The 18,472-nt window shown below is 36.4% G+C and overlaps 1 protein-coding gene across 1 annotated transcript; it reads right to left on the bottom strand.

Annotated features, from left to right (window-relative positions):
* Positions 1 to 447: 447 nt before the first annotated feature.
* Positions 448 to 3,684, bottom strand: LOC110699134. The gene is made up of 3 exons (XM_021876623.1): positions 3,278 to 3,684; positions 1,069 to 1,151; positions 448 to 978 (listed from the first exon to the last, which is right to left on the bottom strand). Exons 1-3 carry the CDS (start codon positions 3,366 to 3,368, stop codon positions 796 to 798), a joined length of 357 nt encoding a protein of 118 aa, XP_021732315.1. The 5' UTR covers positions 3,369 to 3,684; the 3' UTR covers positions 448 to 795.
* Positions 3,685 to 18,472: the final 14,788 nt, after the last annotated feature.

Below are 18,472 nucleotides of genomic sequence, written 5' to 3'. Positions count from 1 at the left end.
GGAAATTTTTAATTGAGAAAGTGACACGTGGACAATGATGATGTCAGCAACTTCTGTTTTACTAATAGTTAATAGATTACAATTGTTGTAGTTATGTGTTAGATAATTTTCAAAATTAACATACTAGGATTTCAAATTATTATTATTTTTATTATTATTTATCTTGGTAGCTTGTAAGTACTTAATATTCCTCGGTGTTCCTACAATGAATCACCTTTACAGTTCCAACTGTTGCATAAGCATTATCAAGGTACGATGTGCACGAGTGTAGATTTCAAAACAGCTTGCCTATTCAACTTTTAAAGGAGAGTGGGAAGTTTACCTTCCTACATAAACTCAAGATGGTTGTGGTAGTTTCCTAATGGGCAATTAGTTAGTAATAAAAGTCTAATATTTCCCTCATGAGGCGAGATTTCTAACACTTTCCCTCTTTTTCATACCTTAATATAAACAAATAAAAAAGTAATAAAATTCTAATGTCGAAGTTTAACAAGCTATAATGAAGTCAAATAGATAGCCTAATAAGAGTCGCCAAAATTTTATATTCTCTAAAAAGGCTCATCCCTATTTTTCTACTAACACATACATGAACTTGAACCTAAGAAGACTAGTAGGAGAGTAAAAACGAAGCTTACAAATGGTAAACACTTACCACGTCTGGGGCTCCATCCTACTCCTTGCACACAAACTGGCTGCAATAAAAGTAGGAGTGGGCCCCACGTAATACATACGAAATAATACACGTCTATATAGCTATAGGATATGGTCCATATCTCATGACTCCTGGCACAATAATCACCTATGGCAAATACATTTGTAACGATATGCACTGTTCAAAGGGTCATTGCCATCAACAGGAATCTGTTCAGCCCGGCACCTGTATTTGCATCCTTTGCATTCATTATAGGTACATGTTGGTGCCGTCGATCCTATTAACATAGCCTTTGGCTTTTGGTCTTTGGATTTATCATGATCTCCCTATTGTCCACATGGTGATGTATTAATGAAAGAAGCAAAGCATAGAGATAAGATATAACGAATTGAAGAACACAAACAGAGTCTTTTTACCTGGAACTGTAATTTCCTAGCAGATAGATGTAATCTCGATGCTACTGTTTGACTCTCACTTGACGTTGAATGCAAGGCAATTACTGCACAGTTAATTGAGGATTTAGCAATTCACACCAATTATGATAAGCAAGCAGATAGACAAGCAAAGGAAAACTAACATTGCAAACCAATGCTCTTTTTTTTCAAAAAAATAACAAAGAAATATGAAGGACTGTGTATAAGAAAGCCTCACAACAGCAAGATAAGCAATGCAAGTAGAAATTCTAGATTGCCACCCTCTAGGAGAGATCCAAGTCACCCAACAAAGACCATATATGTACTTCACACTAGATCAAATACAAATGCATAAAAAAAATTCTTTTAACTATACAGCAAAAACAAAGACTTGGAATCTTTATCATTTCAAAATTAAAACCAATGCATCACAATATAATCAGCCCTGAACCTGTCCTCCAATATAGGAGAGATGGAGTTTTAAAAACTTTAAGTTTGTATTCACTTTAAAAACATTACATAGGAGGGTTACATTTATTTACAAGAGTTTTAGCTTATAGATAAGTAGCATTTACAAGTTAACATTAGAGTTGATAAGTCAGCAGTATAAGAAACAATGCTCAAAGCTCTAACTGCATCATACGATACATGATAAATGCAAGTATAAGAAAAATTATACAATAAGAACTCTAATCCAATGATAGACAACTATAACTAACACTATGTTTGGATAGAAAATATTAAGGGAAAGGAGGGAGGGAAGTATAAAGAAGGGGGAGGAAAGAAAGGGTAGGGAGAGAGTGAACTTCTGTTTTCTTTCCAAATCTTTCCAATATTGTAGGATTTGGTTTAAATAATGAGAAGGAAAATGTATCATTCCAATTCCCTCCCCTTCCCTCCTTCCATATGCTATCCAAATACGGGATGATAGCAATTAGTAATAATGTTTGCATGATATTATATGGGCTTACAGTGCTCCTAGCTACAATCACCAACAATTGCTAAACAGTCACATAACAACAGAATCATGCTTGATATAACTATAAAGGTCATTGAACCAAAGATTTTTAAAACCTAATGGATGCACACAATTGTTTTATTTGGGGAAAAAAGTTATTTTAAATCCTTGATTTTTTTTTCATGGACTGTTTCCTTGCCTGTAGTGTACCATTTGTAATGAATAAAAAACTATAACTTTTAAAAATTTCCTTTTATTAGCTCTTCAGGTCATCATGCTAAGACATAAACAGAGTGATGGTTACATACTTTTAACATTGTGATAAGCCGGATAACTATGGAATACCTAAATATGGTCTTTAAAATGCCTGTTTGATGACTAAGGGCCAACTGGATCGAACTCTTTGGTATTTAAAAGGTAAGACACCGACCACCTTACCTCTGTCGGAGGAGGAACTTTTAGCAATTTTAGTCATTAAGAAAGATAATATCCAAAGTTTTGTTAACTACGTACCTTTAGCAATTCGACAAAAAGATGGGTGCATATGAAATTGAAATTGGGAACTGAAAACTAAAAAAGACTAGTAAAGACTGTACTTTGAGAGAAGCATATGCATAATTCCGAGTAAATGCCAATAAAACTAACTATATCCATACAGTATTCATAAGATGGTATTAACAACTAGATTAAGACATGATTACATAAAAAATTAGTAAATTACAAAAGATTCTTTAATTATTTCAGCAAATCTATTATTGCTGTCTACTCGGCACACCTTGCTAACTGAAAGAACAATAAAGTCTTAATGGTCTAATTTTTTCTCGGCTGAAGCTTGGTTGGAAAATGAGATTTAAGAAAAAATAGAAAAAGGTATAAGCCTTGAATCCTTGAGGTACACTATTGTTGAGAGAAAGAGGTACAAAGTATACAAGTTGCAACTTCCCTAAAATGTGCAGTTGTTTGCATTATTAAAAACGAGTCAAAAACTTTGGAAAGAATTAGAAATCCTTTTACTGAAAATCAAACCAAAGACAGACAATTTCCAAGAGAATCAAACACCAAATCAGTTTAATAGAGTAAACCACATTATTGAGAAACTCATTGATAAATGGGTGAAACAAAGAAGTCATAAAAACAATGATAGCAGAAGCAGAACAAAACTTCTCTGACTTCAATGAACAAAGAAAACAAAAAAATGCAGCATTACACATCGTTAAAACACACTGCATACAGAAACAAAGTAAAAATTTTGACCTGAATCAAAGAGGAGTGACGCAATCAAAACCGTCATGAAGACTGAAACCACGACGTTAGCTTGTTCACCCCCGAGCACTGTTGCTGCCATATTTTCACACGCTAACTTAAACTAATCTAATCCTCTAGACAAAGGATGATTATGGCGGAGGATGAGCAAAAGAGGATGCACATATAAAAAGATAACAACGATAAATCTTGGGTGAATAATGACCATTGATCCCATAGCTATAGCAAATGCTGATAATAATAATAGATAAACAAAACAACGAAACACGAATACATACATACGAGGTCCCCCCGGTCCTCCCCGGAAACTGACAAAGGTGGGGGTCTCTCTCCATTCATACTACCAACTAGCAAGTGAAACTCATCATCTATGTAACTAAATTTGAGCTCAATGAACACGCGTTATTCTGATTAATGCATAATTACAAAAATTCAGACAGCATCTTCAGTCTTGTTAATTATTTTGGACCCCAGTTTTTCCCTGTCATTCGGATCCAAAATTTTGCAGCAAATTTGGGGCCCATGAATGTGCGATTGATTATTCTGGAAGTTCATTCAAAGTTCAACGATAATTCATTCATTCTGACACGTTGTACTGCCGTTTTCTTCATAATTGAGCTGATTAAACTTCAATTATAGGATTTCAAAGCGAAAACCCTAAATTTAAAATCACAAATTTACACCTTATAAATTAAAATATATCTGAATGTAATTATAACAAATTAGACTGTAAATGTGGAAGATTTGAGCAAAGTAAACTTCACGGAAGGGATTTCAAACATAAACCCTAAATTAAAATTTACAAATTCGATAATGCCTTACAAAATTGGAAACAATGGGATGCAATTTTAACAAATTCGGCGTAATATTCGAGATTTGAATTGGAACTATGTAGAAACTGTAAATTTAGAATGTGATTGAATTGGAAGCAAAATTGAAGAAGAAAGACCTAGAAATTTACCTTGGTGCAGTCGAGTTTAGCGGTGAATTTCGAGTTCGATGAAGCTAAAATGATCATCGATTCTGATAGCGGACAAGAGCTAGCGGGGGAGGCTACATGTTTGAATGTTTGAATTTTTCAATCTCAAATTCTCAATTGTTTATTATATTAATAAATAAATACGAAATAAAAATAATAAGGTATTGTTTGGTTGACATAGAAATTACTGAGTACTTTGTAAATTCTCAATGGAAATTCATTTTATGGGAAGATTTTTTTGTTGTTCACTAATGGCTGATACACATACAACTGTTTGCCTCATCACCATATAAAGAGCCTAAGTTGCTCTTGATGATAAATTTTTTTGTAGTTTTTTGTTTATCTCAATGGCATTTATGTTAATATGTTCAAAATTGTTATGCCACATAAGAACATCCAAAAGCTTGTACTATTGACGGAGTTTAAAACGAATCACCCAACCTAGATCTTCTTCTTCCTCTTGCTAATTGTTATGGGTCATTTTGTACGACTGTTGACCGACATTGACAACCAAGACTAAAATACACAAGACAAAGTCAAGATAGTTATAGGTGCTCCCTAAAGTCATGGAGATAATATCTACCACTAAGAACAAGTCAATGAAGCCAGTGCATGTATGTGTACTCAAAGCTGTCTACATCCATTAGAAGACCAAGCAAAGGAATTAACCGCCGCTCCAACTTTTATGGAGGACACCTCTCACTACTCTCCAACAACCTATCCAAAGCCTTATAAATAGAAAAGTCTTCCTCCCCTAAACTCTATACACATCCCCACATAACTAACCCTCTATACAATTACATACGAATGATTATCTAAGCCTAAGCCTCCCCACTCCCCCTATTGCTTATACGGAAATATTCTCATGAGCTTAGTCCACATATATACTCCATTACAAAAGCCATACCAGCCATGTAGCCTTATTACTCCTATGCTATGATACCTATTCTTATTAACCAATAATCCATTTGCACAACTCACCAACTTTGCTACTATATTTTAATCCTCAAGTACAACTACAAATACTAGTATAAGCTTCTACCAATGTCACTCTAAGTATCCTCATGCTTGACTATGAAAGATATGTATTACGTCTTCTAATACCCCGTATTTTCATACGTATTTTTCTAATTAATTAATTAGGAATTATTTTATAAAAAGAGTATTTTAGTAAATTTATTATTTGGAGCCAAAATAATATTTGAATTTTGACGCCAAAAGTATTTTGAAAACTAATCATTATTTTGGATAAGATTTATTATCCATTTATCCTATTTTAAAAACCGGATTATTTATATTTCAGATATTTTAATTAAGGCAAAAGCTATATTTTATTATTATTTTAATAGGTCCAAAAATCCCAATTAATTAGCTAATAATTTCGGATTTTCCTATGTGAAAATCTGATTTTTATTTAGTTAAATTATTTGGTGAATATTTAGTATTTTATTATTTAATTATTTATTACAATAAATATTATTTACACAATTATTTTTAATTCCTTAAAACTAGCAAAATATATTCCTAAATACTAAATAGGAGGCCGAAAATATGAGATTAGGAAAGCTCAAAAATTTCGGCCATCCCATGAAGATTTTGGGAAAATATTTTGGTAATTTGTATTTTCAATTATCTTCTTAAAATCTCCTATTTTCCATAATTCTAATTCTCCATCTTTTTGATATCCAATTATTATATTTTTTTGCCATTCATTCTTCTTAATTATTCCCAAGCAATCCCAATTTCCTTAATATTTTTCATGACATACATACCTTCCATATTCAATTATACACAATCCCTTCAAATATCAAAACTTTCCTTAAATCTTTGCTCACTTCTCCAAGTAATCTCTTAAACCCTAATTACCATAATTCTTCTTACATTTTCCTACCATAATTCATGCTCATACTAGCCTATAAATACCCCTTCATACCTCTCACATTCTTCACACCAATTCTCTTCTTTTCTTCTCCTCAATTTTACACAAATCATCCCGTTCATCTTTGAATCCAATTTTCGGGCACTTTTAGTCGGTTTTTGGGGTAATAACGTTTCACATAAAGTTGTTCTTATCAAAAAATCCTTGAGGTTAGGCTCAAGAATTACCCAATTCGAAGTTATATCAAAGGAGTTATAGCCTCTGAAAGTTCTGCCTATTATTTCCTAAGCAAATCCAATTATTTTCTTCTCCTTTTCTTTTATTCAATTATTATTATTATTATTATTATTATTATTATTATTATTATTATTATTATTATTATTATTATTATTATTATGGGAGATTAATATGAAATTATTATGAGTAGTTTTAATTATATAAAATCAGATTTTAATAATGTTCATGTTGAATTAATTTAAGAGGTTCATGTACATATAGTTGAGAGGGTTTAATTTAATTATTTGTGATTATTTGTTAACCTTATATTGATTAAGATTATATTTAATTGTAGGGTGTTTTTGATCAAGCTACTTGAGAGTTCTTTTGAAGTGTTGTTGGCTAAGTGAAGATCAAGGTACGTTAGGTGGCTAGATACCTTGAAAGTGATCGATTTGAATGAAAATGTTTGAATGATTTTATGATGAATTGAATTAAATTGAATTGAATTATGGTTTATGAATTAAAAGTATGTTTAAAAGGTTGGTTTTAATGATTGAATTGGAGTATTGATTTTTATAACATGTTTTGATTAATTAATTTATTATTCATGTTTAAAAAGGATTGATTTTGAAAGTAAGTTGGATTTATGGAAAAGGAGTTTGGATTGTTTTCATTAAAGGTTGAATTATTGGATTTAAAAGAGGATTTATTGAATCATGGATTTATTATTATTTATGCTTTATAAGCATGTTGGCAATCCCACTATGCGGATTTAAGGCCTTGGATTTTGCATGACCGGGTCTTTTCTCAAGAATAGTCTTGTAACATAAGGAGACTAGCTTGGAGGGTGTGCACACTTGGGAGAGGAATTGGTTTTAATATGAGGAATTGGTTTTTAAATAATTGGAATTGGTTTTATTGATTATTGATATTGAAATTATTGAGAATTGGTTTTAAACCATGAGTTTGGAATTATTGGATTATTTATTGGAAATTGGTTTTAAAGCATGTTTGCGAATAAATTGAGTTTAATTATCTTGCACTTACCGTACTTATCATATTTTGCTAATTCGTACTTCTTATTTGTTTTGGTTCGCCCTGTTTACCGTAATGGTAAGCAGTGTTGCTTATTTCAGGTTGGAGTCAATAAATGATGCATTGGAGTCCCGGGATTGGTTTTCACTAAATTAGGAATTTGGTCTTGTATCTATTTTGAGTACTCATAACATTGGTTACTATTATGGTTATTATTAATAAAGAAGAGTATTTGAGTTTCCGCTGCACTAGTAAGTTGAGTAGCCTTGCGTAATCACGCGGCGGTAATACGCCTAAGTCTATCTCTACGGTATAATTATACGGATAATACTAGTATTTCCGTAGAGGGAGATTTGGGGGTGTTTCACGTCTACTCGTATTTATCTACATCATACTTTTTATATATCAAATGTACAATGTAGTTGTAATCATTAGCTTTATCACTTTATGCTATATTATAGTGGATTGGTGGACTCATTGCCACCCGCAGCTTTAACCCATTTTAATTGGGGTTTTTCGCGTCACCAAATCATGTCTCCTCTCTCACTCTTTATTTTTCTGTCATTTGCTTTTCACATTTAACGTTCGTGATTTTAATATAGTTGATTTGTAGCTCCTATCCCACATCATATCCTAAGTCCAAAATTTAGCATAAACATTTTGGCGCGGTCTATAGGAATACAAATTGATTAAAATCTCATCCCCACAAAAAATCCCTCAAAACACACTCAAATCCATATCTATCATCAAGCTACATCTACTTCCATTCATAGTGATATCGACCATTTAAAAATTATTTGTCATCTCGACATTATGATAGCCATCATCGACAAAAGTCACCGGTGGCGAGATAGTGATCGTCGACCAAGTGATAGCTTAAATAATATAGGGTCTCTAGCCATATTGGCGTCGTCGTCAATTCGACACCAATTACTGTCAATTAGTAATCGTCCTCGTTGATGGAGATAAGCTAAGTGATGTCATAGTTGAAAGGAATGGTGTCCTTCGAACAAGTGTACTATTCCGTTAGTGGGTTCAGAATTATTAGAAAGCTAATATATTCAGTAAGGTCAAGTGATCGGAATGCCTATATTAATACTATAGCTTAATCTTGATTGAACCCTTCGGGTCACACCCTTAGCAGTAAACAAACCGAATCGACGAATTAATTCGAAAGAAATTAATTCGTCGCCCGAGTATTAAATATTTAGACGTCGGTAATTTGAGCTTGGAGCGTCGAAACCGAGCGTTGGAGAATCTCAAATGTCGAGCCAAAATTTAGGATTTGGCAAGACGGGAAAATGCTTCAAGTAACAAGTAAAATCCTAGTCACTCGAAAGGCTAAAAGAGTGTGCCAAATAGGAGCGTGCCACGTGGCAGCACATATGGCAGCGTGCCATGTGGCATCGTGCCATGGTGGCAGCACGCCACGGTAGCGGCACATGTGGCAAGGAGCCATGGACCCGGGTGACGGGTCATGGACACGAGCCAAAAGAAAGTGGCCCAACCGAACCCAACTTGGGGCTCAAGGTTGGGTGACACATGGTTAGCTCACAATGCATGTGAGTTGCCTTGGGGACCAAGTGGGAAAGTGGTCCTCACCTAACCATGTGACACTTGTTAATTATTCCTTGGTTTATTTAACTAAGGATTGAATTCATCAATCTTTCCATGTGGGATCTTTTTGTGAAAATGTTCCACATTGAAAGATGAGTGGAATTCAAAAGCTATCCTTCCTTATAAATAGCCGAAGCATGGCTTGATAATTCTTTGCTTGAGTAGGAGTTCAATAGAGCATTGCATAAGCAAAAACTTTTAAACTCATATAATACTCGGGTTTTGGTCGGACCTCGCTAACCTCGAGGTAACGGACCTAAAAGTCGCTAGTAGTTTTTGTGGGTGGATTTCCGTAGGAGGCTCACGTATTTTAGGAGCTTAAGCTTTCAAGTAAGAGCCCGACTTTGAGGGCGAAGCACGCTTCAAAGGTAATTCCGATTTTATCCTTTTATTTTATTTGCTATGTTTTATGGTTTTATTAATTGCGAGTGGTTCTTTGGGTCAGGGTTGTTTCCGCGGTGAGTCGGACTCACCAAACCCCAACAGCGGTATCGGAGCCTCGCTCGTTTATTTTCAAAATCATAATTTTTTCAAGGTGTTTTTTATGGCTTAATTTTTCTGGTATTAAGTTGCTAATTAGATTAGTAGCTCGTTTTATTTATTTTAACCTCGTATAAGAGTTGTCTTCAGCTCTCGAACCCAGATTTCGACCCAAAAATAGTGAATTTTGGGTGGAAAAGGCGTTATGGAAATAGTTTTACCCTTCTAGGACTCGGTTTTTAGCCCAAAAACAACCAGAAATGCACTTTTCCAGGGATTTTTCGTTTTGACGAAAAATTTTAAGTCTTTCTAACCTTGAAAATTAATTGCATATTTATGGTGAATATGTAATTGGTTCAATACATATTTTATATGCAATTTTAAACCTCTTTAGGCATGATTACCTGGTGGTAATTTGTGTTTGAAAGCTTGGTTTTATTTTTCACATAATTGCAAACTAATTGCATTAAGTGTGAAATTGTTGTTCTGTGAGGCTTCCAAGTACTAAAGATTCAATCTTTAATTATGTTAAGTGATTGAAACTTTGAGTTACTAAATTTCATGAATTTTTGTTGAACTTTGTTGATTTAATCATTATTTAGTTGATTGGAATCATAAAGTTTGAAACTTGTAATAGAAATTTGTTTATCTTCATATAGGAAGATATAATTTTTCAAGGATTCACAAGTATTAAAGTTGGAATCTTTATTGAACTTATGTTCATTTTTCCAACTCCCTTTTATTTTGTCAAAAACTCAAGATTTAAATTAATTAAATTGATAGTGAGTAATTGCCCTCTTATTTTTTTTTTGTTGCACCAAGTTAAACCAATTTAATTAAAGAATGGTTCTTGGGAATTATTTTGGTTAGATGCACTTTGAAAATTTTATTTTAAGTTAGACTTGTTTAAATTTTCATTTTGCTCGATGAATTAGTTATAAAATTAATTTAGAATTAATAATAATGTCACGGAAATTTTGGGATCAAAGTCCCGTGGCAAATGGCATGCAAATCAAGGCTTAAGCACCCTTGGCTAGACGGGCTGCATAGCAGCCAGCATGTGGCTGACCCGATGGTGCGTGCAGCCAAGTCGTGTCTGGTGCGCACGGCCGCAAGCAGCAACACAGCAGCAGCAACATGCTGCCTTGATGGTGCATGCGTGCGTTCTATGGTGCGTGGTGTATGGGCTGCTGTGGCGCGGGTGTGGTGCACGAGCATGGTGTGCTTGGCCTTGGTGCATACGTCGTGTAAAGGGGCAAGCAGCCGTGGCCTCGTGTCTAGTACCTTGTAACCCGTAGCAAACGCTACTAAGGTGTACCTAGCTAGTGCTACGTGGGGTGGTGAAAGCACGTGCGCCAAGCCGTATAGTGTGGGGTTGTTAGTCAACCTTGACTTTCATGTGGCACGTATAAATTGCGTGAACCACTTGAGTCCTAACATGTCATGGCAAAGTGAATAAATTGTTAAGAGAGCATTAGATGCGACGATTTATTCAACCAAGAGTTGCTTGGAGCCATTAGCAAAGCGTTGCTTACCTTAGGAGATTGAGTGTTAAGACAAGCTAAAGCATGCTTAACCACTCTTTGTTTCTTTGGATCTTGGAATCAACTTATTCTTGCCAAATGGGGACAATTTTAATGCGTGGATAAGACGTTTAATAAGATTGAAGATTAGCTTGAATACCTTTTAATTTTCAAACTTATTATGTATTTACTTGATAAATGGTTATACTTTGCACTTATATTTATAGTATTCTAAATCAAATAATATTGTTTCCATGATTGGTAAAGGAAATCTTTGAGAATGATTGACAAGGTAAAGTCGTATCCCCAAATCAAAAATAATTCCTAAATCCTCTAACTAATGTAGATAGGGAAGTAGGGTCGAATCCACAGAGAAACGGATCTTTCTATTCCTAATTAACTAGTATAATCTAGATTATGAGGTAACCAAAATTTATATTTGAATAATAAACTAACCTGCGGAGATCAAGAATAAGGAGAAAATAATATATAAAAGGATCTAGGGCATAGATTCACCAATAAATAATATTTCAGGGTAGAATATAATAATCGTTCATTAATGCATATATTAATCAGATTATAAAGGGCTTTCGCTACGTATTATAATCACACAATTAATTTACCGGTATTAAATCTCATCTTTCGAATCTTGACTTAACCATTTATAAATTAACCTGCCTATTGAAACTAGACCTAAACATTAATTCTCATATGTCGAATCTCGAATCAATATTGTCAAACTCAATGCATAAAAGATTAGGCCTAATCTAGTCATAGAGCATTAAATCAATCAATAGGAAATTAATCTAGCATTGGTAATCAACAGCAATAAATCACCCCTTCATATTATTTATGGATCCCCACAAACCCTAGAAATTGAACTACTCACACATAATAGAAACTAAACAAATCAAAGCAATAAAGCAAGACATGATCAAAGGAATGAAATAAACAAGTAAGATTAAGAGAAGAGAAATAGTTACCAAAATAAATCTGGAATTAAGAGTAGATTAAGAACAAAGGTATGAGAGAGAGAAAATCTAAGAAAAAACAATTAAGAGAGTCAAGAAAGAGTAAAAAGAGAGATCCTAAAATCGTATTACGGAGGAGTATTTATACTCCGTACAAATCCTAAACTAAAACAAACTAAAACGACAAAATTAACTCCTAATAAAAACACGCGCCCGATCGGGCGCGCCTTTTTGCTCTTCAGGTTGAATCTAGCGCCCGGCCGGGCACGTCACCGGGCGCCGACCTTTGCTTCTCCCGCCCGGCCGGACGCGCCTCCGGGCGCCAGCCTATTTGGCCGGCGGCTCTCTTGGGCCACTATTTGGACTACGATTGGGCTCCAATTCTTCGGGCCAATCTGGGTTTCCTTTTCGGGTCTTGAATACTTAGTCCAAATGCCCCGGTATCACCTATACCGAGCCCTTAATCACCGGTTCAATGGCTCTAACCGGCCGTGGGCTATAAAATCTGCTCGTGCTTCTCCAGTGCTCGTAATTGCTCTATAATATCTCGGGAAAATAATCCAAAAGTGTAAATCCCTGCAAAAGTCAACCAAATCTACGAAAACACTAGAAAACACCAATTAGTAATAAAAGTGGCTCCAAAGAGCCAAAAACACTACTAATTATGACCAAGGGACGTGGGAAAATACTATATAAAATAGACACATCAAACTCCCCAAGCTAAACCTTTGCTTGTCCCTAAGCAAAGATCTCATTAATGAATCAATAAATATGCTTCACCCCAAAAAGTAAAAATCAAGCACAACCGGTTCAGGGTAAATCAAATAAACATGCTTCAAAATCAACCAATCAAATCCATCCAATTACCTTTCCTCCCTAACAATTGTCAAATAGAGCAAACCACAAGAGCATATAGAATTCAAGACTAGTGCTCACACACTCAACTCTCATTTATGTGGCGAGTAAAAGATGTACTCGATCGCTCTCCAACCAACCCTTTTATGTGAACAATGCCCTCCCAACTCACACTCTCGTGTGTATAAAATAATGAACGCTCAACCTACTAGTCGACTCGAAATATGTCAAATCATAACTTGCATTGATAAACAACACTTTCACATTCATACAACACTATGCACAAAGGTCGGAAGGTCTTTAAAGCTTGTAATGTAAGGCTAGGGTAAAGGGTAGGAATCATTTGGGAAAAAGTGAGAGAAAAGCCATGATTAATGGAGCAAATCCTAGTAGCACCCATGATCAAAATAAATAATGATCAACATCTCCATAACCAACTCTAACATCAACCAAATATACTCCAATCATAATAAACAATCCCAAATCTTACAATTTCACTCATAAAAATATAATAATGAAGAAGTGGAGTGAATAAACAAACTTTATTTCCAAACTTGAATTTTTCATTGAAGCTCTATTTTTTTCTTTTGATTAACCTCCAACTAGAACATTTGAACATTGAACATTTTTTCCTCTTTTTGCTTTTTTTTTTTCCTCTTGAAGTTCACTTATTTTTTTCACTTTTTTTTTTCTTGAACTTCTCTTTTATTTCATAGCATCATGCTTTATTTTTTTTTTCAAGAAAATATATCTCTCAAACTCACCAAAAATAAACATGATCAAAAACAAAAAATCTTCTCAAATCTCACCCAAATTGTGCAAATAATAAGCACACTACAAACTCCCTCACCTCACTCACTAATAGCTCCCCCAAGCCAAGCTTGGGACTAGTAACCAATGGGGAAAAATAGGCTTGTAATGTGGCTAATAAAACAACAAAAAGTCAAGGCAACAACATGGGTAGCAATAAGGGAACAAATGTATCTACAATCATCTGGAGGCCACCTAAAAGAATGAACGCCTTCGTCCTCCTCAACGTGCATAATAATGAATCATATAAACATTACTTATAGTTGCAAATCAATACTCAAATTCATTGACATACCAGGAACTAACACACATTCCTAACCAAATCAACTAGTCAAGCACTATATTCACAAGCAGTTGGACAAAATTGACGCATGTTAAGGTTTCAAGGAAATCAAACATCAAATCATGATCAACTAATCCACAATGCTTATCATCATATACCAAGAATCAAAACAATTTTCTCAAGTAAGGGGCACAGGGAAGCATAATTTACAATGCATTGGAACGTATTTTTGGATTTTTTATTTTTCAATTTTTTGTATTTTTCATATATAAGAAAGCAATAAAACTAACCTAGAAAGCAATAGATCTAACCTAGGAAAACACACCAAAAATAAAAGAAAAGAGAAATAGAAAGATACCAAATCCAAAATCTCCCCCAAGCCAAAATCAGACAATGTCCTCATTGGCTCGGGAACTGGCCCAACATAGCTAGTCCTGATCATCCTCATCCATCGAGCCAAAGCCTGCACCTCCACTTCCACCTGCACCAGAAGAGCTACCACCAAAATAATCAGCATAAAAACTCCCCCCCGCCGGTCCCCCGAAAGGAATGTCTTGGCTGTACCCATGGAAGGCAGAATAATTAGTGTAAATGCCATGGACAATGGGATCCCTATCGTATCCCTGGGGTGGAGGCTGAAACTAGTCAGGGTAAATAGCATCGTCGGGAATGTTGCCCCGACGAGCAGAATCATCGTACATAGGGTAGAGAGCTCTACCCTGGTTCCTCTCCAAGTACCCTAACCTCTGGTCTAAGGAACCTACCATCCTCCTAAGGTCAGTGTGGGAATTCTCGATACGCCCTAAGGCCTGACCTATACTTTGAAGGTCCCAAACTGGGTCAAAGTCAACATGAGGGACGGAGTGAGACATGCGAGGTGGAGAAAACACCACCTTGGGCTGAGGCTGAGGCTGGGGTGGTGGAACTGGTGGTGGTGGTGCTTGCCCCCTAGCGTTGGAAACTAAAATATCATATGTGTAGGATGGTTGCCCTGGGGGAAAGGTGGTCAAGTCAGGATTAGGTAGGGGAAAGATGGGAAAAGGCTGCTCGCTCCCAATTTTAATACACCGAAAGGGTGTCTGCTCGCTATCCGGTCGTACCCACCCCAACTCCTCAAAATACCTAGCAGTCATATAGGTATCTGGTCCACAATTGGTCAGTTGGTGGGGTCCATCCTCTATAAAACCGACCTTTTTCACTGCTATTCGAGTGATAAGGCCTCCTATACGGATGGGGGTGCAAGATGTGGTACTGGCCGTGGCATGTCTGCTCAGATGGTGAATAATATACCTACCTATGTTCAATTTCCCGAACCCATACACATAGTGCTCTACGACAGCTAGTTCGTTAGTTTGGGCGTTATGGGGCTCGCTCCTACCTAAAAAACACAAACCCGCAAATCTTTGCCAGATTTTTGGGACACGGTGATGAATAGGTTTGGTACTAGCATGTTGGGGGTCGGGGGTAGGAAAACCAGTCAGAGCAAAATAAATGTCACCCATTTTATAGTCCGCATGCCATTGGTGAGGTAACTCAGAATTTTATTCAAATAATTTACAAAATTCTACATAAGTTAAACTAATATTTCTATTGTTCAACCTAAAAATTAAATTCGGCCCATTTCTACTATTTACAACTTTTAAAGAAGACAAGAATTCACAAGTTAGTTCTAGGTATGTAGGATAGTGCATATCAACAAATTTTCTCATGCCAATGTCATTTAATTAAAAACCGTTTCACAAAATCATACAAACCAAACGATTCTAAAGTAGGGCGTTGTAACCACCGAGAAGGAATTACCTCGTGCCCGATTAGGTGTTCTAGCCGCTCCTTTTGCTCTTGGCTAGCAATATGGATCGTCGTCCAGTACGGGAGTTGCAGATTCGGGTCGTATTCCTCCCTCGAACTAGAGCTCCTGCCAAAAATAGACCGAGCCCTCTTTGAAGCCATGGTAGAAATGGGTATGAAAATTGATTTGAAAGAAATTCGAAAATTTTTATATGGAAATGTCGAGGATGAAGAGGGGGTTATATGTAAAAAGTTTTGAATTTGTTTGAGAATTAGAGAAGAAATCTTAGAGAGAATGTGGAGAGAATTTGAGTTTTAGAGAGGAAGTAGAGTGAAATGAGGAAAAAAGACGAAGAAAGAAGAAGAAGGAGAGGTCGGGGCGTCGCGCCCGGTCGGGCGATCTAAGTTGCCCAATTTTACGTAAACTCTCGCGCCCGGTCGGGCGCCCTTCGACCGGTCGGGCGATCTAACGCTCGAATTTTCGCCTCTTCTCGCGCCCGGTCGGGCGGACAACAATGTCCGTATATGACGAGTTTCGCGCCCGGTCAGGCACCCATCGCCTGGTCGGGAAAAATTAATTGATTTTAAAACCTAGCTCTCGCGCCCGGTCGGGCAGGCTTCACCTGGTCGGGCCCGAGGCTTATTGACGAAATCTTTAATTTCTTCCTTTCTTAAAATTTTGGCTAACTCCTTACTTTCAAACCTGTATAAACACTCATAAAACTCATTAAACTCCCTCATCTCTCCCCTCATAAGAAAAAGAAAGCAAAACTAGTCTAAAAAGCATTAAAAATACAGGTTGCCTCCCGCAAAGCGCTGGTTTATCTAGGTCCCGCACGACCTTCTTACCAAGTATAATAACTAGGACCCTTGGCCTAACGCTTGATCAGGTGGTTTCTCACCCGGTCTAGCGGTGTTTAGGCTACGATGCGGCTTCCTGACATACCCTATGGGGCACCAATTCACCTTGTCTGGTGGATCCTCCTTTACTTGGATTGGGGGTTCTTCAATGCTACGCACCAAAGATCCTTCTTTGATCGAGGGTTGCTTCAAATTGTCATTGCATTCAACACTTGCAACTCGATCTGGCGGAACACTTACCGTAGGCTCAAATTGCACTACTTGCTTGATTGATTCCACCTTTTCGCCCTCAAAACCAAGACCAACAGTGTAGAGGGCTCTTTCTATTGCATCAACTTCCTTTTGCCATTTGTCTATCTCATCTGAAAGGGATGCAACACAAGATACGGCCTCCAAGGGATCTTTTTCAAGAGCTTGGGGCTTGTTAGAATAATTCTCAACCACATTAAAACTGAAGCATTTCTCCTCAGTCATGGGGATTTTAGGAGTATTATTAAGATTGAAAACAATTTTATCATCCCCTACTAATAGTGTTAACTTGCCACTTCTCACATCTATGATTGCTCCTGCAGTGTTGAGGAATGGTCTACTCAAAATAATTGGGGTTTGCATATCCTCAGCCATATCAAGACCAACAAAATTAACGGGTATAAAGAATTTACCTACTCTAACAGGGACATACTCTAAAATACCTAAGGGGTATTTGAAAGAACGGTCGGCCATTTGTAGAGTAATATTAGTCGATTTTAATTTACCCATATTCAGTTTGGAACACACAGATAATGGCATAACATTAACGCTAACACCCAAATCACACAATGCATTATCAATTATTAGATTGCCTATATGACAAGGGATAGAAAAGCTACCCGGATCTTTTAATTTGGGTGGAGATTTATTCTGAAGTACGGCACTACACTCTATAGTGAAAGCTACTGTCTCTACCTCACTAATAGACCTTTTTCTTGTCAATATGTCTTTCATAAATTTTGCATATGAATGAATTTGTGTGATTAATTCAATGAAGGGAACTGTTACCTTCAAATCTTTTATCATCTCCAGGAACTTACCAAACTGCTTATCCAAGTTTGTCTTCAAGTGACGATTGGAGAATGGAAGTTTGATAACTGGCTTTGGAGCATTATTGCTCTTATCTGGAGTAGCCACCTTCTCTGGAGTCGTACCTTACAATGTAGAATTAGATATATTAGTAATATGCTTTAGCCCTGCAGGGCTAGTAGCTACATTGTCAGGTTTAACGGAATCAAGATTAGAATTATCTAATAAAACAGGTTCATCAACTATGGGCATAGAGGGCCCTTCATAGTTTGAACCACTCCTTAGATTAATTGCATAGGCTTGATCCGTAGGCTTGGTCGGCTGTGCCGGCAGACCTCCCTGTTGGCGGGCTTGTAGAGTAAGGGAAAGTTACGCAATTTGATTATCTACAATTTTATTGTTCGCTAGGATTGAATCAATTGTCGCATCTCTACTCTCCATATGCTTCTTCATATTAACCAACATCGCTCTAATTTCCACCAAAGAAGGGTCGGAAGATGAGGAGGATTGTTGTGGTTGGTTCTTCTGGCCAGCATTAGGATGGTAATATTTCTGCTGCTGTTGCTGGGGCGCCTGTGGTTCTTGTGGTGGTGGATTTTTAACATTGGTACTCCAGTAGGAAAGGTACGGATGATTCCGATACCCAGGATTGTAGGTGTTGGAGTATGGGTTTTTTTTGCCTATAAGCTTGAAAGGCATTAACTTGCTCCACAGAACTCCTGCAATCTTGTTCCCAATGACCTAAAATTCCACAATTTTCACAGAAAGCCTCATTAGAATTATTATTAATTGCAGAAACATTAGCTACATTAGCAGTGCTAAGATTA

This window comes from Chenopodium quinoa, unplaced genomic scaffold, assembly GCF_001683475.1.
Source record: "Chenopodium quinoa cultivar QQ74 unplaced genomic scaffold, ASM168347v1, whole genome shotgun sequence".
NCBI lineage: Eukaryota > Viridiplantae > Streptophyta > Magnoliopsida > Caryophyllales > Amaranthaceae > Chenopodium > Chenopodium quinoa.
Note: the sequence above shows the minus strand (reverse complement) of the source record. Positions and strands in the feature narration are given on the sequence as shown.

Coding starts and splice junctions, on each gene's coding strand:
- LOC110699134 (XM_021876623.1), bottom strand. CDS start 3,368: ATGGCAGCAACAGTGCTCGGGGGTGAACAAGCTAACGTCGTGGTTTCA. Junction 1,152..3,277: donor GTCACTCCTCTTTGATTCAG/GTCAAAATTTTT, acceptor TTAACTGTGCAG/TAATTGCCTTGCATTCAACG. Junction 979..1,068: donor CTAGGAAATTACAGTTCCAG/GTAAAAAGACTC, acceptor TGTGGACAATAG/GGAGATCATGATAAATCCAA.